A 26,014-nucleotide genomic window follows, 5' to 3' on the forward strand; every position below is an offset into this window, starting at 1 on the left:
GGGTTCGGGTCCGGGTGCCGAAAAACCTAAAGTTCGGTGCGAACCCGAACTTTACAGTTCGGGTTCGCTCAACTCTACCCAGGACATTTCACACTATAAACTTTTCTAGACTTTTAGAAATAAGTATAACATTTTGCTAAATTCTGAAATAATGCTTATCTACTAGAAGCCATACACTCCTGAACAATATATTCATATTTTTAGGCTTTGCAATAGAATTAGATTTTGTAATAGGATAGCGCTGTGACTTTTGAAATACACTAAATATAGGGATTTACTTTCATATAAATTGTGATTTATTTAGTGTATTTTATCTATATACATAATTTTTGCTGAGACTTTTTTTAGACTTTCCTCAAATCATGACTCTTTCCTTCTTTCTGATTTTATTTCCCTAAAGCGGCCTGCATTTCCCATTATGACTCTTGCTTGCCAGAAGCAAAGGGAATGGAGTTTCCTCACGATGCACTTGATCTATCTAAGGTAAACAAGTGGTAGATTAGTAACATAGATTTTCTGTCCTCTAACTCACATCACAGAGTCTCCTTTATTTCTATGTGATCAAGCTTCAGCCTGTCTCTCCTGCCTCCTGGTGATAATAGCTTCTCCATGCAGGGCAGGACAAGGGATAGGCACCTGCCTAGGGTGCCACCTTGCATTTGTGGCCGTACAGCCTCATAGGCTATAAGTGAGTATAGCAGAGCAAGAGGTTGCAATAACACCTGCATTATCCCCTGAAGATGCTGGTTACCCAGCGAAACATGTCGGGATGTAGGGTGCCTGAGTGTTACGTTTTAGACAGTGGCAGTGGGCGAGCTCAAAAATATACGAGCGAATGTATAGCTACATAGGTGACAGCAGACACAGCCACAATATAGGCTAGTAATACCAGTTGATAAGAATTAATAGGTGTATAGCAGCAGCAGTAGTAATGATAACAGCGATGAGCAATATAGTAAAGATTATACCACCGACCCCCTAGATGAAGGTAGTGAACCTCATCAATAGGAGCATACAAATAGCTATACAGGCGACAGTAGTAGAAATACTGAAAAAATAGGCCGGAAATAACTGTGACAACAAACAGTAAAAAATATAAGCAATAAGATAGAGCTAGCCCGCACCACTGATAGTTTAAAATTGTCTATGGAGTTTAAATGTATATATATAGAGATAAGAAATGACAATGTGTATTAAATAAAACAATAAAAACGAAGTTTTAACTAAAAAACAGTACATGATCCAAAGGCGTATTTAGGTCCCTAGTGACCATCAGTTAGTTTTCTAAAATAGTAAACGTTGACATGTACTGTGAGGTCAATTGATTCGTAGTTGCGAGTGTTATGTAGTGGCACTCATGGGGGAGCATTATATACTGGCACTAAGGGGGAACAATATACTAACACTGGGGGCCAGAATCATATACAGGCACTAAGGGGGGCAGCATTATGTACTGGCACTAAGGGGTGGAGAGCATTATATACTAGAACCAAGGGGGGAATATTATGTACTGGCACTAAGAAGGGCAAATTTCTGGCACTAAGGGGGGAAGTATTATGTACTGGCACTAAGGGGGAAGCATTATTATTAGATATATAACAGGTATACCGTGGCTCACCCGAACCCGATCTATGGTTAAGGTGTTCTGTTTTTAGATGATTCACCTAGTCATCCAAAATAAATAGCAAATTTAAAATTTAAAAACAGGCACTCACCATCTGATACGTATTAAAATTAAATTAGATTGTATTAAAATAAATTGAAATAAATGCCGTATTGCCCTTACAGTCCTAATATACTGAGATTGTTGGACACCAAATTTCTAATCCTCACAATTCAGATGTTACAATCATGTGAGCTAAATGTGCATTTGTGCCTAAACAATCTATCTAAAATGATTAAGTGACAGCTAGTGCAAAATACTTATTACAATATATCTAATCTTTAAGACTCTAATTTAAATCCATGGTGTATCAATAATAGTAATACAATTATAAAACCATATATTGTGATATAGAAGAAATGTGTTTAAAAATTATCCTCCCAAAGGTGGTTGTCACTATTGGTAAGTGACGCTGGAGAGACTTACTTGCAAAAATATAAAAAAAAATATAAAAACAGATGAAATCAGTCTCTTTGGAGGCCAGGTATCAATAATAAGGCTGGCGTCTGGGGCGTCCCCCTTGCACAGCCTCTTACCTGTCACCTCCGTTCACTGATCACCAGGCTGTGTCTCCTTGGTTCTATGTAGCACACGAGAATCACGCTGTCCTGCGGTCCTCCTGGTTGTTCAGTATATAGATTACGGTCACCGTAGTGTGAACTTCCCAGCTGTGTGGAGCGCGGACCTCAGCGTCTCACGTGGAAGAGTTTGCAATCTTTGCCGTAGAGTAGCAGCTTAGTTGTGTCACGTGACGTGACGTCAGCCGGATCAGGTAATATTTTCACTCTGTTTGAATGTGAGGTATCTTTAAATGGCCCAGTGCCCCAAATAAAATTCCAATTAGAGATGTGGAATACAATCTCTTTTTAAGGCAGGCTTAGGTGGGTAGTTATAAGTCCAAAACGGCCAGACGCGTTTCGAGGTGACAACCTCTTCCTCACGTGATGTGTTAATTATTTTTTATATATTTGTGAATTCTCGAAGTGCCGATATTCGCGATTAAAATTCACTATTCGAATATTCGCGCTCAACACTAGTGGCAGCATCAGAATAGTAGCTGAGGCAGGTAGCCAGAAGAAACCAGTCTCTTTTGTCAAAGTGTTGGTGTGGCACCGAAGATGATCTAGTCTGATGCATCAGGAATTGGTGGGTGGAAATCCTGGCTGATCCACGCCTGATTCATCTTGACAAAGGTCAGTCTCTCCACATTTTGGGTAAACAGGTGAGTTTTTCTTGGGGTAACTATGGCCCCTGCTGCACTAAACCCCCGCTCTGATGCCACACTACTGGACGGGCAGGACAGCTTTTTCAGGGCAAACTCGGCCACTTGAGGCCATAAATCCAGTTTGGCTGCCCAGTAGTCTAGCGGATCTTCAATGACGGCTGGCAGGGTGCACTACAAGTATGCCACCACCTGCTGGTTCAGATTCTGCTCTATGTATAGCTGCTGGTGAGTAGTTTCTTTACTAGGCGGATGAAAAAAGCTGCTCATCAGCGACTGTAGACTCAGGCTGCTGCTGGTGGAGCTGGAACTGCTCCTGCAACCCCACCCCTCCCCAGCAGCCATGGCAGTGGAACGTGAGCGCAGAGGGCCCTCGCCTGTGTAGCAAAACCACCCATTTCGCTACACATTGCTTGTGTCCTCCTCCTTCTCCTCCTCCAGTTCAGCCCCCACAAGGCTCATGTGGCCATGAGATCTAGCCGCCATGTCTCTAGTCCCCTAACTAGCCAGATTTACCAGCATCTGTTCCAGGACATAAGGCAGTGGAATAACATTGTTTATCCTGTAGTCCTGGCGACTTACAAATAACGTGGCCTCCTCAAAGGGCCTGAGCAAACAGCAGGTGTCGCGCATGAGCTGCCACTGGCTGACATCGAAGTTACACAGGGGAGTACTCCTGTCCGCTTGGATCATCAGAAAATCGTTTATGGCTTTCTCTGTTCGTACAGTTGGTCCAACATATGGAGGGTGGAATTTAGTGTTATTCGAGCACCAAAGTGCTCGGGTGCTCGAGTAGAACACTTTGGGATGCAAAATTTAAGTCAATGGAAGAACCCGAGCATTAAACCAGTCACCCCCTGCTCTGAAGAGGGGAGGGTGTCTGGTTCATAGGAAAAGGATGGAAACACCACTGAAATGGTTCCGGAACAGCATGGGGAGGATGTCTGGATTCATCTTGGACTCCCAGTTCACTGATGGGAACGATGTTGTCCGAGTAGTACGCCACTTTTACAGACTGACAATAATACGCACAAAACCAAAGATAAAATCGATTTTAGAGGAAAGATTGTTAGGAAACATTCTTTCCTGTATATTTACTTGTATATAAAGTGCAAGTGCTGCCAAAAATTACAAGGAAGAGGCACTCCGATACAACCTGTATAACACATAAAGGAGGGCCTCATTCACATTGTGGTACAATTGTTCAGGTAGTGGGACTCCTACACTCATAAAGCCTATGCACTATGTGAAAGGGCTGCCAAAAATTACAAGGAGCCGACACTCCAATACACCCTTTATTACACATAAAGGAGGGCATCATACACACTCTTGAAAAATTATGATTAATGGCCTGCTGGTGACCCTCAAAAACATTAGGGGCAAGGGCCTTCTGGTGACCCTCTAAAGTGCCTGCTGCTGATCTGACCATCTAAAACATTAGGGGTGAGGGTTTGAAGCTGATCTGACCTTCTAAAACATTAGGAGTGACGGCCTGCTGCTAATCTGACCATCTAAAAAATTAGGGATGAGGGTCTGCTGCTGATCTGACCTTCTAAAAAATAAGGGGTGAGGGTCTGCTGTTGAGCTGACCATCTAAAACATTATGGGCGAGGACCTGCTGCTGAGCTGACCCTCAAAAACATTAGGATCGAGGGCAGCCTAATAAGCATGTTGATATGATAGAGAAGGAGGAGGACGAGAAAAGGAAGATTGAACCAGAAGTGAATGTGGTAGATGATGATGCTTGCAAAGGTCCAGGTGCAGAAGGGGAGGCATCCGGGCCTGCGTCTTGGACAGGGGATTGGCCAGCACATAACACAGGGGAAGAGAAGGCAGTGGTGTGACCCACAGACACTGATTGTGGACCCAGGCGTTCCGACCATCTATTAGGGTGCTTTGATGCCATGTGGCGGATCATGCTGGTTGTGGTGAGGTTGCTAGTGTTCACGCCCCTGCTCATTTTGGTACGGTACAGGTTGCAAATGACAATTCTTTTATCGTCCGCACTTTCCTCAAAAAAATGCCAAACTGCGGAAAACCTACCCCTTGGCAAGGAGATTTCCGCAGGGGGGTGCTCTGGGGAACAGTTGCAGGCCTGTTTGGTGTATCCTGACTTCTCCTTTTTGCCACCCCACTGCCTCTTCCAGACTGTTGCGGTGCTGTGGATCCCTCCCCCTGTGTACTGCTGTCCTCGCTTGGCTTTCCTCCTTCCCAGGTTTGGTCAGTGATTTCATCGTTCACCACCTCCTCTTCCACTTCCTCACTCTGGTCTTCCTCCTGACTTGTTGACCTAACAGGAACCTCACTTATTGACAACTGTGTCTCATCATCATCATTAACCTCATGAAACACTAATTGCCGCTTCCCACCGTCATCTTTTTTTGAATGTGGATGCTCAAGAGTTTGTGAATCAGTTCACAAGATCTCGTCATGTCCCTCTTCGAGAGGGCCATATTAAGGAATGGCAATGAAAAGAGCTCCTCGGAATATCCGAGTGTGGGATCACTTGTTTGCCAAGACTCTCCATGGTGGGAGGAAGGAGGATCAGGGTGAGGATTTTGTTGACTAGACTCTTGGCTACTGAGACTGCAAACTGGGACATGAAGCTAGGTATCGTGGATGAGTGTGTTTCTTGTGCTCTGGCAGCAGGCACAGTTTCACCGCACACAGGTATATGGCCTCTGCGTGCACCATCAGCAGCACAGCCACTTCCCCGTCTCTTACTGCTCGCCTTCACCATATTAAATGGTATATATGCTTGCAAGTATGTCACACGTACAGTAGCGCAGGTTTTGTAAGTGTATGCCAAATAAATTAGACTGAATGTCACTGATATTTAGAATGGGCAAACGTTATACAGGAGATGTAGAACAGGTAATGTCGCTGCCACCAGCAGCAAAAAAATTATAGTGAATGTCACTGATATATTTTGAATGGGCAAATGTTATACAGGAGATGTAGCACAGGTAATGTCGCTGCCACCAGCAGCGAAAAAATTTGACTGAATGTCACTGATATTTAGGGTGGGCAAACGTTATACAGGAGATGTAGCACAGGTAATGTCACTGTCACCAGTGGCCAAACAATTGCACGCAATTTAGCACAGGTTGCACTAATAATATATATGACAGCCAGATAAAACAATAGTCCTTAAAAGCACTTTTGGCTCTCTAACACCTTTCACCAGTAAAACCTGCCTAACAAACAAACCAATTCCTGTCCCTACACTATCTGTCCCTTCTGCTGCAGCTCTCCCTGACTAAGACTGAGCCAAACCACGTGTCATTGGGTGCTATATAGCACCCGATGACGCGTTCTGGCCAGCCAATCACTGTAATGCCAGTAGCCAACATGGCTACGGCATTACAGTGAGTGCCAGTACATCAGCGCATCAAATGTGGAGGAAATGGGGAGGAAACTCTCGGCAAGTCGCGGTGTTCGGCCAACACTAATGGAATTCCAACTGGTGGAAACTTTGCACATCAGCCTATGTTGGGGGATGCCGTTCTGCTGCTGCAGCTCAAGGAGGGTGTGCTTTGCGGTGTATGAGTGGCTGAAGTGCATGCAAAGTTTCCTGGACATTTTTAGGATGTCTTGCAGATGGGTGGAAGACTTCAGGAACCTCTTGGCAACCTGATTGATGACGTGTGCCATGCATTGCCCATGGCTCAGCCCTCCTTGATGCAGTGCCAACACAATGTTCTTCCCGTTGTCGGTGACCATGGTTTTTATTTTCAGTTGTCGTGGAAAAAATACAGGATTCGATTTCTTGCTGAAGGACATGGAGCAGTTCCTCCCCTGTGTGAGGTGCAGAACAGCACAACAACGCCGTGCCCTTCACATGTGGTATGCTGAAGGGGCACTGAATTGTCCCTGCAGTGGAGGCTGAGGACACGGTGGAGGATGAGGAGGCAGAGGCGGACATTGTCACTGGACCAACGGCGTGGCAACGTGGAGGCGGAAGCGGTGTCACCTGGCCAAGTTGCTGGTGTGGCGGTGCAGAAACCACATTGACCCAGTGGGCCGTAAAGGACATGTATTGTCCCTGTCTGTAGTTACAGCTCCACACGTCGAAGCTGACATGCACTTTGGCAGACACTGACAGGCTCAAGGACTGGCCCACCTTCTGTTTTACATTTGAGTGCAGGACCAGTACTGCCTTTTTGGCAAAGAAATGACGGCTTGGGACGCTTGACCTCGGCTCGGCACAAGCCATCAGTTCTTTGAAAGGTGCAGAGTCCACCACTTGGAAAGGGAGAGACTGCAGCACCAGCAACTTGGACTGGAGCACGTTCAGCTTCTGCGCCGTTAGATGAGTGGACGCATGCTGTTGTCTCTTGGCAATCACTTCGGTGATTGCTGACATAAAGAGTGACAAGGAGTAGGAGGAGGAGAAGCAGGAGCATCAGGACCAGCAGATGATGGGAAGGACAGACAGCTCCTTTCGGCTGAGGTGGTGGAGCCTTGACTGCCTGAAACCGGGTGCGTGCCAGTGGGTGATGCAGCAGTTGCTGTGGCAGGCTGGACCACCACATCGGAGCCACAGTTCTCCCATGCCACTTTATGGCGATGCTGCATATGTTGAGGCAGGGCCGTAGTGCCAACATTGGCACCCTGGCCACGCTTCACCTTCTGCCAACATATTCTACATATGGCCACGTTCACCTCCTCCGGTGGTTTAAAAAACTGCCACACCGCCAAGTAGGTGATTTTACCCCCAACACTATGCACTGACTGACTGCTATCGCCGCTGCCTCCTTGAAACCCCTGCACTGCTACTTCCCAGGTAGGTAGGCGGGCAAGCTTCCACTCTCTCGATGACGATGAAGCCTCTTCGTCAGCCGGCTCCCAAGTGCGATCAGCTACTTCATCATCATTGACTACTGTCTGCACGTCACTGATGTCCTCCTCAACCGTCTCTGGGTCAGGAGCCTGACCGCTCGCAACACCAGCTCCCACGCCACTCTTCTCATCACCACTCAGGCCTCTCGCTGCGACCCCTGCTGCCACATTCCCTTACTCTGCTGCGACCTCTGCCTGCGCCAGAAACATTTAGGCCTCTGCCACTCCCCAGCACTTCTCTGTTTGACATGCTGTTAGATCAAATAATCAAATGTTAGATCAAATATTTTTATTTCCCAACTAATACACAGCAAACAGGTCTTTAGAATATATCACTGCACCACTGAACAGCAATTAGGCCCTAATTTTTTTCTACTTTTACACAACACAAAAGGTTTTTCAACAGATAAGTGCAACGCTGAATTGTGAATATATTTTTATTTTGCCACTACTACACAGCAAACAGGGCTTTAGAGTATATCACTGCACCGCTGAATGTCTATTAGGCCCTAATTATATTCTACTTTTACACAACACAAAAGGCTTTTCAATAGATAAGTGCAACGCTGAATGGCGAATATATTTTTATTTCGCCACTAATACACGGCAAACAGGGCTTTAGACTATATCACTGCACCGCTGAACGGCAATTAGCCCCTCATTTTTTTTAGCTTTTACACAACACAAAAGGCTTTTCAACAGATAAGTGCAACGCTGAACGGCAAATATATTTTTATTTTGCCACTAATACACGGCAAACAGGGCTGTAGAATATATCACTGCACCGCTGAACGCCAATTAGGCCCTAATTTATTTCAAATTTTACACAACACAAAAGGCTTTTCAACAGATAATTGCAACGCTGAACGGCGAATATATTTTAGTTTCGCTACTAATACACATCAAACAGGACTTTAGAATATATCACTGAACCGCACAAGGGCACATATATTTTTCTTTTGCCACTAATACATGCCAAAAAGGGCTTTACAACAAATAACTGCACCGCATGAGGGCAAATAAGATGTACTCTAGAAATTTTTCCTTGTTATAAATCCTGTTAATGGCTATACTTGCACCTCAATAACTAGAACGGTTTGCTGGAATTACAGAGCTTTATAATGGCAATTTGGATCCCCAGTCAGTGTGCCAAGGTGTAATAGGATTGTTTGTATTACCCAGTCTGTAACCTGCCCTACTGAACCCTGTTCTACACAAATGCTCTGGAACTAATCCTCCCTATCCATTTCCTGCACTTATAAATCGTTTTTTCACCACAATCAAGTCTTTCTTAGCACTGCTGACTGCTAACGCCTGCTGACGTCTCTACCTGCACTAAACACTGGTAAATGGCAGAATCTAAGATGGCTGTCACTATTTATAGGGCTATAACATCACAGGGCTGGCTGGCTGCTGATGGTTGCATGTATGGCATTATGGGCGATCCCGCCCTCCCAGAGTTCCTTTCGCCATGTCCTCACACGTGCAGCAGCCATTTTAGGAAAAAATGTGATTCGTTACCACTAGGGTTGTCCCGATACCGATACTAGTATCGGTATCGGGACCGATTCCGAGTTTTCTCGGCGGGCTGGTGAGCGGTGCATAGAGGGGGCAGTGAACGGCAGCTGAGAAGGGGTGGAGAGAGCCGGCAACGATAATTATTGCTGGTATGTGACTGGGTATTACTTACTGCATGGGTGTCATGCGGCCCGCAATGAATATTTTTGCGGCCCGGCAAAGATGCAGCATCGGGAGAGAGGAGGGGCTGGAGTCCGTAACTAGGGGCGGGGCCCGGTGCAGTCACTGTACTCTTACACCGGGCCCCGCCGCTCACCAAAGTATTTATAAACGTGAATCCTTATCCTGTTATAAAGTTGAACTAACGCTGCCCTCTCCCATGTTCCCATGTTCCCCTGTATCCCCCTGTAAGCTTTAATAGCAGGCAGAGCAGACGGCAGCAGTAACGTCACTCACTGACGTAGAGCGCCTGCTCCGCCCACTTTATGAATGAAGCAGGCGGAGCAGACGCGCGACGTCAGTGAGTGACGTTACTGGTGCCTTCCGCTCTGCCTGCTATGGAAGCTTAAGTAAGTGCTGTGGGGATACAGGGGGATACAGGGGAACATGGGAGAGGGCAGCGTTAGTTCAACTTAATAACAGGATAAGGATTCACGTTTATAAATACTTCGGTGAGCGGCGGGGCCCGGTGTATTGGGGGACACTGTTATGAGGGGGATCTGTGGATGACATATAGCAGTGTCATCCACAGATCCTCCCCATAACAGTTCCATCCACAGATCCCCTATAACAGCACCATCCACAGATCCCCCACCAAATAACAATGCCATCCTCAGATCCCCCCACCCCATAACAATGCCATCCACAGATATCCCACCCCATAGCAGTACCATCCACAGATCCCCATAACAGTGCCATCCACAAATCCCCATAACAGTGCCATCCACAGATCCCCCATAACAGTGCCATCCACAGATCCCCCATAACAGTGCCATCCACAGATCCCCATAACAGTGCCATCCACAGATCCCCATAACAGTGCCATCCACAGATCCCCCATAACAGCACCATCCACAGATCCCCATAACAGTGCCATCCACAGATCCCCCATAACAGTGCCATCCACAGATCCCCCATAACAGTGCCATCCACAGATCCCCCATAACAGTGCGATCCACAGATCCCCCATAACAGTGCCATCCACAGATCCCCATAACAGTGCCATCCACAGATCCCCATAACAGTGCCATCCACAGATCCCCCATAACAGCACCATCCACAGATCCCCATAACAGTGCCATCCACAGATCCCCCATAACAGTGCCATCCACAGATCCCCCATAACAGTGCCATCCACAGATCCCCCATAACAGTGCCATCCACAGATCCCCCATAACAGTGCCATCCACAGATCCCCCATAACAGCGCCATCCACAGATCCCCCATAACAGTGCCATCCACAGATCCCCCATAACAGTGCCATCCACAGATCCCCCATAACAGTGCCATTCACAGGTCCCCCATAACAGTGCCATCCACAGATCCCCCACATGACAGTGCGTCATCCACAGATCCACAGATCCCCCAAAACGGTCACATGACATTTAAAAAAAGTATCGGTATTCGGTATCGGTAACTACTTGAAAAAAAGTATCGGTACTTGTACTCGGTCCTAAAAAAGTGGTATCGGGACATTCCTAGTTACCACGAAGCGTGAGGAAATTCTGCTTCGGTGCAAATCAAATTTTTCCTGAAATTTAGATCAAATTCCACTTTGTCAGATTCGATTCGCTCATCTCTAATTATTATGTTATGTTAATACTACTAGGGGTACTGTAGGGGCATTATTATTGGGCATATTATGGAGGAAATTGCTACTAATGGGGCACTATTACTAATCAGAACAGTCTGGGATCACTGTTGCTGTGGGGAACTATCTCTATGTCTCTTTTATTTATGATAGTATAGTGTTTATGGGGAGCACATGGGGAAGTACAGAAAGCGCAGTATTAGGAGTAGCTGCAGGATAACAGTGAACTTTTATCAAGACTACTTCTAGACTTTTAGAAATAATATTTTGCTCAGTTCTGAAATAATGCTTATCTACTAGAAGCCATAAACTCCTGAACAATATATTCTTATTTTTTAGGCTTTGCAATGGAATTTGATTTTGTAATAGAACGGCATAGTGACTTTTGAAATACAAAAATTATAGTTATTTACTTTCATATAAACTGTGATTTATTTAGTGTATTTTATGTTTTACACTAACATCTTATACATATATACATAATTTTGCTGAGACCTTTTTGACTTTCCTCAAATCATGTATGGGTACTGTATGGGGCATTATTATTGGACATATTATGAAGGGCATTGCTACTAATGGGGCACTATTACTAATTAGGACAGTCTGGGAACACTGCTTCTATGGGGGACTATCTGTATGTCTCTTTTATTTCTGATAGTATAGTGTTTGTGGGCATAGGGGGTGCACAGCGGATGCAGTATTAGGAGTAGCAGCAGGATAACAGTGAACTGTATAAATTTGTGGGCTAATTTGCAAAATCTGTAACAGTTTCCCATGTGCCATATACTAATACTGGGGCCATATTAATACATTCACAAAAGACTATACAAAATGCTATACAAAAAGTGAAAATAAATAAGTAAATCTCTTACAATATTCTGGAAGATAAGTTTCCAAGCATCAAAGGAAATATCGAGAGGATCCCATTCCACGTCAACAGTTGTTTCTTTTATTGTTTTAAACCTTAGATCATCGGTAGTAGGCAGATCTGAAAGACAATGTATATGGTAATATACCATGTTTTTTTTTCCAATACAAACAGAAAGTTTTTATGAATTAAATGTGGCATGACCCACTCTATTAACCATGGCCCAGTCACTAATCAAGGACCATCCCAGCCACCTACTACTTGATTGGCCATTCAATGAATTTTATTTTTACATGCAGTTGTACTTGTTTACAATTTGACTCCACTTTGTTATTTATCTGTATTCCTGCCTGATTGCTTAAATTATTATTTTTGGCTTTTATTAACTTTTATGTTATGATATTATATATATATATATATATATATATATATTAGTAGTTGAAAGCATATCTGTGCATTTGTGCATTTGCTACCACAAATCATTGACAGAAGGATAAGAGAAAGTGAAATTGTACTTACGTGTGGCAACCCTGGCGCTTACTGGGATACTCTTCTGGTCCTTCAAAATGGCATATACACGGACAAAATACTCTACTCCAGGTTCAAGTTCTCTAATGGTGGCTGTTGTTTGGTCTCCGGGGACTCTGAAGTCAAACTCCAAGCCACCAGGGCTTGTGGGAACATAGGTAATGAGATATTGAGTAACTTTGATTTTGTTGGCCCAATTTAAGTTCATGGTTTTATCGGTTACATTTGTCACAACTAAGTCTTTTGGGGGTGATACTGTTGGATAAAAAAAATAACATTTAGTTAATAATGTTTGGGATTTTACCAGTGCTCCAGAAGTTAAAACTTGCAGGGGAAATACACTGTAAAAGCAACAATATGTATAATTTACCAAACTCATCTCTTAATAGTCATATTCTTGGACACCTACAGCATAAGCAGGATTTCCAACTGTTCATAAATTTCAGCGACAGTCTTTAAAGAGACATTTTTATCAATCTTTTGTTTTATTACATGTTAACAACCTATATGTGAATATTCTATGTAATTTTCTTTTACAAAAAAAAGTGTGTTTTTTTTACTAAAAAAATTGGTGTTTTTTTGTGGATATACTTTTTTGAAGTTACTCTTTGTATTCTGCTCCTTGGCCCTAACTTCCTTTTTGTTTGGAGTGTTACCACAGCAGACAGTCTCGCTTAAAGGGGTTCTGCAGTTTGTTTTAACTGATGATTTATCCTCTGGAAAGATCATCAGCATCTGATCGGCGGGGGTCCGACACCTGGGACCCCTGCCGATCAGCAGTTTGAGAAGGCAGCGGCGCTTCGGCAGTGCCGCGGCCTTTTCACTGTTTACAGCTGGCCTAGTGACGTCACGACTAGTATCAACTGGCCTGGATAAGCTCTGTTCACTTGAATGGATCTTAGCCCCGCCCATGAGCACCGCTGCTCTCTCAAACAGCTGATCGGCGGGGGTCCCAGGGGTCCCAAAACTATAGAACCCCTTTAACTCTCTTGTTAAGAGTGGCTTGATCTGTGTGACTTGATATGTGTAGCTTGATCTGTTCCCAGATCAAGCCACACATAGTGAATCGATTGAAACATCATACATTAACACAAGGCTCTTCTGTGGGCCTCTTTATCCAGGCCTATCAACAGAATAATAGTGCTGGCATACTGTTATACTAATTCTACACCTACTTTAATTGTATGGATTACTTTGCTAAAAAGGGCTTCTCGTCACAGTGTCAGTAAACGGATGGGTTATCTATCTATATAGTTCTTATTATTTTTGTTCACTGTTATAGAAGAACACTATTTTAAATTTATTTTAAATTACATAGTACTACTGAAATGATAAAGAAAGCCTGCTAACATATAAAAAAAAAAAAATTCTAATGGAAGTGTCCCTTTAAAAATAGAGAATTTTCTTTCCTGTTGAGCTGATATAGATTATTGTAACTGCAGCTTTCATCATTTTATAGTTCAAAAATTCATAGGCACTAAGGGAGTCATTTATGATGCTGAAATCTGTGTAATCTGTAATTTCTCCTCGCTCATGCCAGGTCTTAAATTGTGGGAGTGGCGTGAGCGGGGAAGAGGATAGGTCGGCAGGCCCGTTTCATTTTACATTTTCTACACCTGTTTAAGGCATTTAAAAAAGTCTAAATGTAAGACAGCTAGGAAGCTGTATAACATTTAGAACTGGCAGAAAATCCGCTGAAGTAATGAAGAGGCCAGGGGTTTATTAAGACTGGCGTCTAAAATAAATGAGCACCTAAGCATTTTTTTCAGATGCATTGAAAAATCTTAGAGACCTGTAATGATTATAAGTGATCGATGTCTATAGATCACTATATTGATACTTTACAGTATGAATGTCACAGTGTGGTTCACTGTGAAATGGGTTGCCATGTTGCTCATGTTTGTGCTCTGGTGTACAGGATTCTGTGTAAGCTGGTTGCCAGGGGTGACATGTAGTAACAGTAACCAGTGTGTGTTCTGTCTGTACCTTGCTTTCCCCTCCCTGTCTCCTGGTTCTGGTGAGGTTAATAGTCTGGTCTGGGTGTAGTCACTACCTGCCTTGTATTCCTGTTTGCTGTGGGCCTAGGGGTCAGTCTGTGTCCAGCCTTACTGGGTGCAGGAGCTATCCACCTGACCTGAGGTTTTCCATCTTCCCTGTCTGTGTGGCCACCTAGTAAGCCATTCCGCATGGAGTCCAGACTTCTGTCTGTCTGTGCAGATCTGTTTGTGATCATCATGTGTTGTTCCGCATGCGGTCCAGGCATCTGATGTTTTGGTTCTGTGTCTTGCCTCTGACCACCATTTGTGGTTCTGCATGGGGTCCAGACATCTGCCTGTCTGTGCCTTGTGTGCAGCTCTGTCTGTTTTCCTATGGTCTAACTCTGGATGGGGAACAGGTATCTGCTAGTCCGTGCCTTCCCCTTAAGTGAGAGGGCTCCTGGGTTATTCAGAGAGAGGGCATCTCTGTCTTATCTGTAATTCTTCAGTGTTTAGGTCTATGTAAGCCTGGCAGTGCTTACTGCGTCTGTTCCTTTGGTGAGAGGGCTCCTGGGTTCTCTGGAGGGAGGACATTTAGTCTGTGTGTAGCTCTGCCTGAGACCACCATGTGTTATTCCACATGGTGTTCAGGCATATGCTTGTCTGCCTGTTTGGGCAGCTCTGCCTGAGACCACTATTTGTCGTTCTGCATGGAGTCCAGGCATGTGCTTGTCTGTCTGTTTGGGCAGCTCTGCCTGAGACCGCCATACATCAGTTCCACATGGGGTTCAGGCAGCTGCTTGAGTGCTGGTTCCTTTTTGTATTGTCTGTACTGTGTCCTGTGTGGTTTGTTTGGGTGCCAGTATGTGTGCCTAGGTTCCAGTCCTTGTTTGTGTGGACTGCTGGTGCTTGCACCATCAGGCTCTGCAGGTATGTGGCCAAGTGCACCGGGACCATCATGGAGGCACAACCAGTGAGCCCTCTGCTAAGTTCATCCCCACCATCTGGGCCTCTGTGAAGAATGGGGCTCACTGAGTCTCTGCCCTCTGGGTTTGGTCCAAAGTAAAACCAGTGCACTTGGTCCAGTGGTATTTCCTGCCACTGATCCCCTACCTGCTGATCAAGTTTTCTGCCATGTCTGTATCTTGTAATTAAAGTATTGGGTTTTGCTCACTGTCATGTCTTTGTCTCTGCTTGCTTTACTGTGTTTGCCTGAGATATTCTAGCGGTAGGACTTTTGCTAGAACATGACAATAAACTTCACAGTAATTGCCGCTAACTTATTTCAGCATTGTGAGTTGCAGACATATATCACTTAGAATATCTTTCGGCTACTAAGATTTTCGAATGAGTTTGTAAAAAGTAGATTGTATTTACATTTTGGTTAATTTGTCCAGAAAATTTTTGGGGTTAACAACCCTGAACAAGAATTTATTGTGCTGTAAACCTGGTTCAAATAAGTGGATTAGTATTGTATTGAACTATATAACAAGACCATCTCCCCTTTAGGATATCTTTTCATGTGCCATTAGACTTTGCTAGTGTGCTTTATAGAGCATAATTAAAGATAATATCACTTAACAAAGCAATAAAGTGCTCACTCTAAAATAACTGGCTGCACTAAGGACAAACAAAAATATATGAAATTCGTATTTTTGCTCATTTGTATGTGGTTGTCTTCATTTATTACTTTTTATGAATACAGTGTTGACAAATAGTTCAAAACATTGTTTGGCTAATACATTTGTTCCCAATCATCTCTGACCCAGAGAAGTGTATTTCCTAACATTACCCAAATGCATAAACAGGAAACCAAAGTGCCCAAAGGAATCCTGTCTGAATAGACACTATGCAATCTCCAAACTGTGTCCTACCGAAAGCCAAGTCTGCAGTTATAGTGCTGGAATGCAAAAATTTAATTAATTTGATTACTGAACAGTTATCTCTCTCTTGGCACATCGCCTAAAACGAATGCTTTAAAATATAAGTTATAAGTACTTATCCAGGAAGACAAAGCTGGATCTCTAGTGTGTTCATTAATTGAATGTTTTTCCTCCAGGTACTCTAATTTTCCTCCCATGCCTCAAAAACATACTGAGGGTATAGTGGGTTTTCAGTCCCTGTACACAGCAGTGAAATTTATTGGAGGGATCTGTGTTGTTACACCAACCACAGCCTTTATTGGACTTATATGGTACAGAGCTCAGGGTGGCTTACATTTTATATCGAGGCACTCAAACTTTTTTTTTTAACAACAAATTAATAAAGAATCTGAAAATTTGGAGCCAGTCACAGAGGTTTTCTGCATTAGAAGCGTTCTAGGGGTAAACGTAGTGATACTAAACCACCATCACACACAGAGTGCCTATAACTCTTTTTATAAATAACTCTATAAGAACTCTGTGCTGCTGTAGTTCATCTGCATTACTTTGTCATGTACATGAGATCTAATAGTAGAGCAGTGGTGGGAAATGGGGGCATTTCAAACTTTTTGTAATTTCACTTTGGATTTCAAAATACAAACCTTCTATCACTAATTATATTTAAATAAAAAAAACTGTATTTGTTCTACAATAGGAACCACATATTTGCTTCAGGTCAGGTGACATCAACTCTTTCCCCCCTAAAAATCATAATGCTGCATTTATTCTTTAAATTTATCTTTTGGTCCCACGCTTTGGGAAAATGAAAACAGATGTGTTACACTGCAATTCAATATCAAATGTGTAAATTGCTTAGACTCCTGCAACGCTAGTTCCAGGTGTGCAAGCCATGGTTCAGAGATTTTTATCATCACTGTTTGAATGGAAATGAGGCAACAGCATAATACGATTCACTCAACAAGCTTTAACAGCATGGTGTGAAATTTCTGCTTTTCAGTTTAGCATGACGCATGCATATTAACTGAAGAAGCAACAACGGTCGCATTTGCGAAACTTTTGAAGTCAAAATGTATGTTTGAAATTCAAAAATTATTTTACACAGATGGATAAACTGAACGTATTGTACCTTTAGAGCAGAACTCTCCGATGAATCCTTCATCACAGACGCATTGTCCATTTACGCATCTGCCTTGATTGTTGCAGTTGTTGAAGCAGGTTAGTTCACGGCAGTTGTCTCCTGTGAATCCTTCAGTACACACACACTGCCCATCGATGCATTGTCCTCTGTTATTACAATCGTCAGGGCAGCGAAGGTCTCCGCAGTCATCGCCCATAAATAAATTATCGCATATACATTGTCCATTAACACAGCGACCTCTGTGGTTGCAGTCATTAGGGCATCTTAGTTCTGAGCAATCTTCTCCCATGAAACCTTCATCACATATGCACTGACCATTAACACACCGCCCTTTATTGTTGCAATCATTGGGGCATCTTAGTTCACTGCAGTCCAGTCCCATTAATCCCTCATCACACACACACTGCCCATTTACACAGCGTCCTCTGTTGTTACAATCATTGGGGCACCTCAGTTCACTGCAGTCCTGGCCCATGAATCCCTCATCACACACACACTGCCCATTTACACAGCGTCCTCTGTTGTTACAATCATTGGGGCACCTCAGTTCACTGCAGTCCTGGCCCATGTATCCTTCATCACAGATGCATTGTCCATTCACACAGCGCCCCCTGTTATTGCAGTCATTTGGACACCTCAGCTCACCACAGTCCTCTCCCATGAACCCTTCCTTGCATATGCACACGCCATTCACACAACGTCCCTGATTGTTACAATTGTTTGGGCAACTCAGTTCACTACAGTCATCCCCGGTGAATCCTGCATCACACACACAGAGTCCATTCACACATTTCCCATTGTTGTTGCAGTTATTTGGACAGGCCAGTTCACCACAGTCTTCACCAGTGAACCCTTCTTCACAGTAGCACACACCATTTATGCAACGACCACGGTCAAAACAGTCGTTAGGGCAAATCAACTCGCTGCAGTCCTCTCCTGTGTAAGGCTCATCACAGACACACTCATTATCCACACAACGTCCACGGTTATTGCAATTGTTTGGACAGAGGGGTTGGCTACAGTCCTCCCCGGTAAAGTTCTCCTCACAGACACATTGGCCATTCACACACTTTCCATGCTCACTGCAAGGGATGCGGCAAACCTCTTCACCACAATCTTCTCCAGCAAAGCCATCAAAGCAAACACAGACTCCATTAACACATTTGCCTTGGTCATTACAATCATTCAGGCAGGCTAATTCACCACAGTCCTCTCCGGTGTATTCTGGATTGCAAACACATTTTCCATCCACGCATGTTCCTCTGTTATTGCAGTTTCCTGGACATTCTGCTTCTGTACAATTGGGTCCTTTCCACCCAGGCTCACAGATACAGCCACAAGTGTCAGTGCTATAATTCCCACGTCCATTGCAGTAAGGCTTGGTTTCTACTGTACCTGTATAGATATAGTAGAATAATTAATATTCTATTTGACACCAAGATATCTAATTTTCATATTAGTACCACATAAAGAGTATCTGGATTCAATAATGTGTCTAATGTGTTTGTGATTTAGTGATCCCAATGACTATATGTAAACCTTCTTAATAATCCTAATGGACTATTTTAACCGTAGACATTAATTGTGTATCCCTAGGATATTTCCTAAACTAGCTTGGGAAAAGGGTTAGGCAGAGTAAGTGGCTGCTTATGGCACCATTGCAATAGAGGGACTGCCTCTAAAGGCATTCCGCTATGCATTCCGTCATAAAATTGCGTTATCCATAACTCAATACACCTTTTACCAACAAACGAAGTGTGAACGAATTTAAAAATATGAAAATCGCTCATCTCTACTCTTAAGGTCTCCAAACACAATGGATTATCGTTGGAGACAGCTGTTGTCGACAAGGCAGGCTGACTCTATACTGTGTGTAGGGGCCTCCCAACTCTTCCTCAACAGACGATGTTGAGAGGAAAAGGATGATCAGCTAAGGCTATGTTCACATCTGCGTTTGGTAAATCATGTGCACAGGCTACTGGAATTAATATTTCTGGCATAGCTGAACACCGCCGGGACCTGCCAAATCCCCATTCAATACAATGGAATCTGTCTTTCTGCCAGAAAAATACCACTTCCAGCATTTTGTTTTCTGCCAGAAATCTGGCATTCTTGACGGAAACCCAGTAGATCTCATTATAGTGAATAAGGATCCGGCGGGCCACCGTGGTGTCCAGCTATTCCAGACACTGTAATTTCCTTAGTCTGGTACTTTGTTGAAATAGACTACTGGATTTACCCAATGCACATCTGGACGTAGCCTAATTTGTATTTCAATGCTTGGTCCTTTTGTTCTGGCAGAAGATAAGCAACCATGATCATGATTGATATCTGGCAGTGACTTTCTCCTCTGCTGTGTGTATGGGGGATGAAAAGCTGTAGGCCGAAAGAGCATTTGGCCTTCAGCTATTAAAGGTGTATGGGCACCTATATCTTATACAAAGAACCTTATCAACCATATATTAAGCTTAAATATATACAGTAAGTCTGGAATTTTAAATGTATAGTATTAAGTTTTTTACTATGAATAAACTTTTACCAGAGGAAGCCAAGAGGCACATTCAAACTTTTACGTTGATGCCAGCGAACGAATCTAAACAATTTGATTTGACCATACAATTGTATTTTACCTTTCTTATGCCCCTTACACAAGGTTTTACCTCCTTATTACACATGTTAAATTTCTATACAATTATACAACTGATGCTCTGTGTGTAAAACAAGCTAACGAGCAATAAAGCTGTTTTTGTAATTGTAAGAGGACACCAACTTAAAAACAAAAAGTTAAATCATGAATTGTTCTTCTGATGTATGCAATACTACATTGTGCAATACTTGGGCATTAGAAACATGCCACCTCATCTCAATTATTGTTTCAGTTCCTTTTACTTTAAGAAACAATATACTATTAACTGATAGATTTTTTTTCCATTCTTGTGGTCACTCCTAATGACTCAAGTCTAGTGAGAGGTTAAAAAAAACTCCACTGTAGACATACAATTATAACCCCCCGCTTTCCATATTATAAAACAACCATATGTGTCTGAGGAATACTAAATATTCAACAGCATTTTAATTGCAGAGTAGTCAATATGGAAACATGCAATGCTGTAATGGGACAGCTGTTCTGATAGTTTCTCCTTTGCTACAAACTTGTGCCCATGAACATATGAAAGAAGACTCACCTCTCCGTGGTCCTACCACTGCTCCATTCCTGGGACCAGAGGTGGCTGGAAATGGAGCAGTGGTGGGACTGTGGACAGGTGAATATTCATATTTATATTCAGGCGTACAAGTTCATAGCATAGGAATTGTTGGCTCCAGACTGGACAACCCTTTTAAATAAAATCGTCAAAAAGCAAAAATAGCTGCCTAGCCAATGTAAACTCTATACAAATCCCCACCTAACATATGCTGTTTATAATACCAGTATCTTCTTCTTGATACACTTTAATGGGGTTGTCCAACGATGTAAAAACATAACCACTATCCACAATGTAGGCAATTTTTATGATATGATAAATGAAGATCTGACCACTGAGACCCCATTGATCATGAGAAAGAGGGTGCCAACTTCTCTAAACAAATGGAGTGGCAGTCAAGCATGATCATTGCCACTCCATTCATTCTTTATGAGACTGCTCGAGATCTCCAGCTGTTCTATAGAAAATTAATGATCGATGGGAGATCCAACTGACTTTTATTAGGCTGTTATTAGTAGGTGATACGTTTTGTAATTCAATTAAAATCGGGTTGGCTCTGAATTTGTTGATTCAGTATTACCTCCATCCAATCATTCTTGAATTTCTAAACAAAAAAGATGTGTATATCATTCCAGGGGATATTCTCACCTTCAGCAGTCTGTGTATTAGAACAGCACCCAGCCCCTGTAGTACATTGTTCTCGGAGAGATGACACAAGGTCTTCCAACTCCTCCAGTCTGCTTAGAAGGTCCTTAATATCTGGAGCTGCTGCACATCCACAAGCACGCCTAGGGATGTTGATGCGATGTGTAAAAATTATCTGGTTTTCCCCATTTAAAGTGGTTTCCTGGTCATTTTTTCCAAGCTCTGTCTGTGGCTTTAACTCATTTTCTTCTGTTCCTATTGGGTCGAGGTCAACAGAGCATAAGGAACCCATTGGAACTTTAATATTATACACATGGTTAAACACTACAGGCTGGTTGTCTTCAGGCAAGGTGATGTTTAAACCAGCGTCTCTTTTGTGTCGGATAACTTTTCTTATAAGTCCACAGTTCACTTGAGAGCTCAGCATTAAAAGAAGACAGGCAAATACCTGTATGGGATACCCCATGGCTGTGCCCTTACTCAATGTTGACTTTTGTGCTTTTCCTTTGTAGTGTCACTTCTATGTAGCTTTTTCTGTTTTCTCTTCAAAGCTATTCTAAAGTAAAAATAAAAGATATTCGTAAACAATTATGTATAAAGAGATTAAATAGATGATAAAAGACGACAATTCCAGAGATCTCCTAACATTGAAGAACAGCAACCAGCTGCTAAAAAGAGTGAATTTTGTAATGTTTCAGTGAACTTGGCATATCCTGTTGGGTTTCATGCCTGGACAATGGCTACATTCATTGGGGACTAAGAGAGTTAATGACAATAATGTGCCTAGCTCATATTTCTAATGGTTATTTCTAACAGCATACCTCCATGAGGTTATTCTTGGCTCCCACATACCATGCATACATTTACATTGAAGGGAATCTACTAAAAGCCTATAATATGAAAACCTATATAGGTGAACATGATTATTCATTTTCTATTACAGTATCCAGCTCTGTTTTGTGCTGTCTCGGTTGGTTAACACACCTTTGTAGTTATTAACTCTTTAGGAAGACTAATTTGATATGAAACAAATATGGATTAATGTAAAAGTCATCCTGGTACTTCACTTAATCTCTCAATTTTAGTATATAGTTTTAATAGAACACACTAGTCCAGTCTTTACTGGAGATTTCTTTTACAGAAGGTGTACAATAACTGCTAAATGCTTGGCAACCAGATGCATTTACCAAATGCATACATTGCCATAAAAGTTTAGCCCCATTTACAGACTTGTTCACCCTTATCTTAGCTCAAATTTGATTAAGAACCAGAGGATCCTCCGATGGGACCAAGCTCTAACAATAATGAATCCCTAATAAAACATGGCCCTTAAGGTCCTATAAACACCACGGGTGGGCCCAAGACACTTCATTCCAATGTTGGACCAATGCTTGGACTCTAACATGCTAGCACAACCTTTGACAGGCTGCAACTCACAAGCCAACCACTAGGTAATCACATATGGATAGAAATCTCATGGCACAATATCACAAAATCAGATTGTTTAGAAAAGCTGGTCATCTTGTGACACACATATTAGGACTAGTTAAGCCAAGAGAAAAAAGTAAGCAAGTACTATCTGTATAAAGAATGCTGGCACCCATGGTTGAACTTTAGCATTTATGATAGGAGACCTGAAAAGCTCATTTGTAGGTAAGACTTAAGTGTCCAGTAGTTACCTTAAATACAAAACAGCTTTATATTTCAAGCAATGTTCTCCAAAAGTGGATCTTTCACTAATGCTTTGTTATAAAAATCTATTTTTAATATACCCTATTAGGGCACTTTGATTAAATAGAGGGTAGTCTCTTGTTTCAAATCTTCATCAATTAACTGAATGACAGAACTACTGCAAAGAGCATCTCTCTCTATTACTCCCCAAAAGCCCATTAATTTCAATAGTGACTGCGACATTTTTATTTCACCTGTAGTGGTGCTGCTGGGAAGTTAAATACTATCTAAAAGTTTATCCAGCACATTACAGCGAATTGCTGTATTTTGAGCAGTGGAACAGCATGTGATCAACTTACTTAGAGGAAGACCTACTAATAAAAAGTGATTGGCCAAAGTGGACAACCCTTATGCTGTCTGGTCTGTTGTTTTCAAGCCAAAGTCAACATTGGATCATGAATAGAAGACTCATATAATGCAAAAAGAGATATTCCAAGAAAATCAAGGATAGTTAGTGCATGCCCAATGGAGCCAGGTCTACTCTGGCTCCCTAGAACAATCCAAATAATAATGAAGGCAGCACGCCATCTTGATTGCCAAGTGGAGAAAAACTTTAATCCATAGTAATCATTGGTGTAAAAGGTCTTGTGTGAAGCAGAAATATTGCACCATTGGATATGAATCTTCTCCATTTTTTTAATCCCCTCCAGGATTTGACTTTAAAAACTGCATAAAAAAAACTGAACATGGAAACCAAGCCTCAATGTGCATGTGAATGCTACTGTTTAGTAGCAATAGTAACATCACAAACATGGTATTTACTTTCAATAGCATGATCAGAATTAAAGAATTAAATAGCATCCATTGTCTGTCACAACATGGTGTGAAATTGTAGTTTTAGGCCAATGTTCACCTTGGTGGAAATACATTTCTGAACCTCGGATACATTGATAAAAGCTCACAATTTTGTTATTTGGCTGTTTAGTCTGAAGCTTTCATTTTACACCTGCACGCACTGAATTCCATCTGTTATCACAGCAATCTTCACCATACACAAAGAGGTGGTATTCTTGTCTGGTATTTCTTTTCATCGTGCATAATAATGAAACGTGAGGCCGATCCTTGAACTCTTTTTATACATAATAAATACGAAGACAATTCAAGCAGGTGAAAGGTATTTTACCCTAATGAATGATCAGTAAACTCATTCTAATGTGTACTCAGTAATAAAATCTTTGGCCTCTTTTTAGGTAAAATGTTAGGAATTTATTGATTTTGTCCTGTGCACAGCTACCATTAGAAAAATATGAAATCTTTATGATCAGATTATTCTCTTTTTTTCTTTTTTATCACTATTCTCTTCAATATATTTATTAATGATCTTGTAGAAGGCTTGCACAGTAAAATATACATTTTTGCAGATGACACTAAACTATGTAAAGTAATTAACACTGAAGAGGACAATATACTGCTACAGATGGATCTGGATAGATTGGAGGCTTGGGCAGATAAGTGGCAGATGAGGTTTAACACTGACAAATGTAAGGTTATGCACATGGGAAGGAATAATGCAAGTCACCCGTACATACTAAATGGTAAAACAATGGGTAAAACTGACATGGAAAAAGACTTAGGAATTTAAGTGGACAGCAAACTAAGCTGTAGAAACCAGTGTCAGGCCGCTGCTGCCAAGGCCAATAAGATAACGAGTTGCTTCAAAAGGGGCATAGATGCCTGTGATGAGAACATAGTCCCGCCACTTTGCAAACCACTAGTCAGACCACACATGGAGTACTGTGTACAGTTCTGGGCTCCTGTGAACAAGGCAGACATATTAGAGCTGGAGAGGGTCCAGAGGAGGGCAACTAAAGTAATAACTGGAATGGTTGGACTACAGTACCCTGAAAGATTATCAACATTAGGGTTATTCACTTTAGAAAAAAGACGACTGAGGGGAGATCTAATTACTATGTATAAATATATCGGGGTCAGTACAGTGATCCCTCCCATCATCTATTTATCCCCAGGACTGTGACTGTGACAAGGGGACATCCTCTGCGTCTGGAGGAAAGAAGGTTTGTACACAAACATAGAAGAGGATTCTTTACGGTAAGAGCAGTGAGACTATGGAACTCTCTGCCTGAGGAGGTGGTGATGGGGAGTTCACTAAAAGAGTTCAAGAGGGGCCTGGATGTATTCTTGGAGTGTAATAATATTACAGGCTATAGCTACTAGAGATGGGTTGTTGATCTAGGGAGTTATTCTGATTGCCTGATTTGAGTTGGGAAGGAATTTTTTCCCCCTAAAGTTAGGAAAATTGTCTTCCACCTCACAGTTTTTTTTTTGCCTTCCTCTGGATCAATTTGCAGGATAACAGGCCGAACTGGATGGACAGATCTCTATTTTCAGCCTTATGTTAATATGTTAATGTCACCAAAAAGAGCAACAAACCCTTTCAGAGGGAAAAAAAAACCTTCCAATTCTTCTTTGGCTAAAACTAAAGGGCCGTTTACACAGGCCAAGAATTGAACAGATCATCACTAATGAGTAGAGATGAGCGAATCGAATCCCACAAAGTGGAATTCGATCCGAATTTCAGGATAAATTTGATTTGCCTATTAGCCGAATTTCCTTGTGCTTCGTGTCAGCAAATCAATTTAACCTGAAATAGCAGGCGTGATGACGTAATCTCACACCGCACAGGATTTTGGCTGAGATCTTCAAGCAAGATGGCAGCGGCAAGTCCGTTGCGAGCAAATGGAGGTGGTAAGTTTGATTTAGGGTTTATTATTGTTAATTTTACACTCAGATGCTGCGATTATGTATGAACGTGGCATCTGAGGGGTACAATGATGGGGGAGGCAGTATTGCAGCTCCCTGCCATTGCACACGCTACAAAATTTTTTGTGAAATTCGGCGAATCAGCCGAATCAAACTTTTAAGAAATTCGCTCATCTCTACTAATGAGTATTCATAGTAACGCTTGTTAGCAATGATCAGGCAGTGTAAATGCCCTGCCAATTACCCAATAAACGAGTGAAACACTC

General features: G+C 42.4%; 1 protein-coding gene across 3 annotated transcripts in view; it reads right to left on the reverse strand.

The window, feature by feature from the left end:
- TNC (tenascin C) overlaps positions 1 to 26,014 on the reverse strand; it is a 137,076-nt gene that overhangs the window by 74,678 nt on the left and 36,384 nt on the right. For 2 of the 3 annotated variants that reach the window (XM_040406039.1, XM_040406042.1), the window contains exons 2-5: positions 21,300 to 21,852; positions 17,437 to 18,843; positions 12,443 to 12,706; positions 11,928 to 12,043 (exon numbers count right to left, since the gene is read on the reverse strand). In XM_040406039.1, the coding sequence (XP_040261973.1) occupies positions 11,928 to 12,043; positions 12,443 to 12,706; positions 17,437 to 18,843; positions 21,300 to 21,762 (2,250 nt within the window). In that variant the 5' untranslated portion in view covers positions 21,763 to 21,852. The remainder of the gene's footprint in view (positions 1 to 11,927; positions 12,044 to 12,442; positions 12,707 to 17,436; positions 18,844 to 21,299; positions 21,853 to 26,014) is intronic. The other variant, XM_040406040.1, reaches the window with a different exon arrangement.

This window comes from Bufo bufo, chromosome 8 (genome assembly GCF_905171765.1).
Source record: "Bufo bufo chromosome 8, aBufBuf1.1, whole genome shotgun sequence".
Classification (NCBI taxonomy): Eukaryota; Metazoa; Chordata; class Amphibia; order Anura; family Bufonidae; genus Bufo; species Bufo bufo.